Source organism: Monoraphidium neglectum, assembly GCF_000611645.1.
Source record: "Monoraphidium neglectum strain SAG 48.87 unplaced genomic scaffold scaffold06449, whole genome shotgun sequence".
Lineage (NCBI taxonomy): Eukaryota > Viridiplantae > Chlorophyta > Chlorophyceae > Sphaeropleales > Selenastraceae > Monoraphidium > Monoraphidium neglectum.
Genome location: NW_014007191.1, coordinates 1651 through 2388, shown reverse-complemented (window position 1 = coordinate 2388; position 738 = coordinate 1651). Strand labels below are relative to the sequence as shown.

Below are 738 nucleotides of genomic sequence, written 5' to 3'. Positions count from 1 at the left end.
GATTCAAGGGGTGCGGGTCGGGAGAGGCGCGCCGACCGGACGGGGCGTGAGGGGTGTGTCTTTCAAAGCGTGCCTCCCGGGGCGCGCGCCACGAGACGCACCACATGGCGCACCGGAGTCCAAAGCAACGTTGCGAACTCCCCAACGCCCAGCGCGGGGGCGGTTTCTAGAAGTGAGCCCATCGCAGGGGGCGCCCCGCGCGCAGGCGAGGCGGCCGGGGCGCTTCCTGGTTTTGAAACAACCTGTCATCGTTGAGCCTTCCGGATTGATGTGATCCGACACCCCGCACCTTCCTGAAGCCCGACCAGGCCGCGATGTCCCGCAGGAAGGGCGGCACAAACAGCACGTTGGCCACGAGCGTCGACGGCCGCACGCCCGGCAGGCGCGCGCGGAAGGACTCCATCATGGGCAGGAAGCCGGCGCCCGTCGGGTAGAACCCATGGGGGTGGAACCCAAAGATCATGCGCGGCGCCGCCCCGCCACCTGCGGCGCCGGCGCCGACGCCGGCGCCGTTGGGGCCGCCTGAGCCGCCGCCGCCCGTTGCGCCTGCACCAGCGACGGCGCTGGTGACACTTCCGTCGTCGGAGCGGTCGCTGCCGGTCGCGCCGGCGCAGTTTTCGCCGGGAGCCCGCTGCTCCTGCTGCTGCTGCCCCCGTTGCGCGCTGGCCCCCAGGACGCGACGCCGCAGGCTACCGCCGCCGCCGTGTGCTGCGACGGCGGCGGCCTGCCGCGGCGGGG

General features: G+C 73.0%; 1 protein-coding gene across 1 annotated transcript in view; it reads right to left on the bottom strand.

Annotated features, from left to right (window-relative positions):
- Nucleotides 1–166: 166 nt before the first annotated feature.
- Nucleotides 167–738, bottom strand: part of MNEG_16510 (hypothetical protein) — a gene marked incomplete at both ends in the record, with an annotated part of 1834 nt that continues 1262 nt past the window's right edge. Inside the window, 2 exons of the mRNA XM_014035020.1 lie at nucleotides 167–226; nucleotides 290–724. Of these exons, the coding sequence (XP_013890474.1) occupies nucleotides 167–226; nucleotides 290–724 (495 nt within the window). The remainder of the gene's footprint in view (nucleotides 227–289; nucleotides 725–738) is intronic.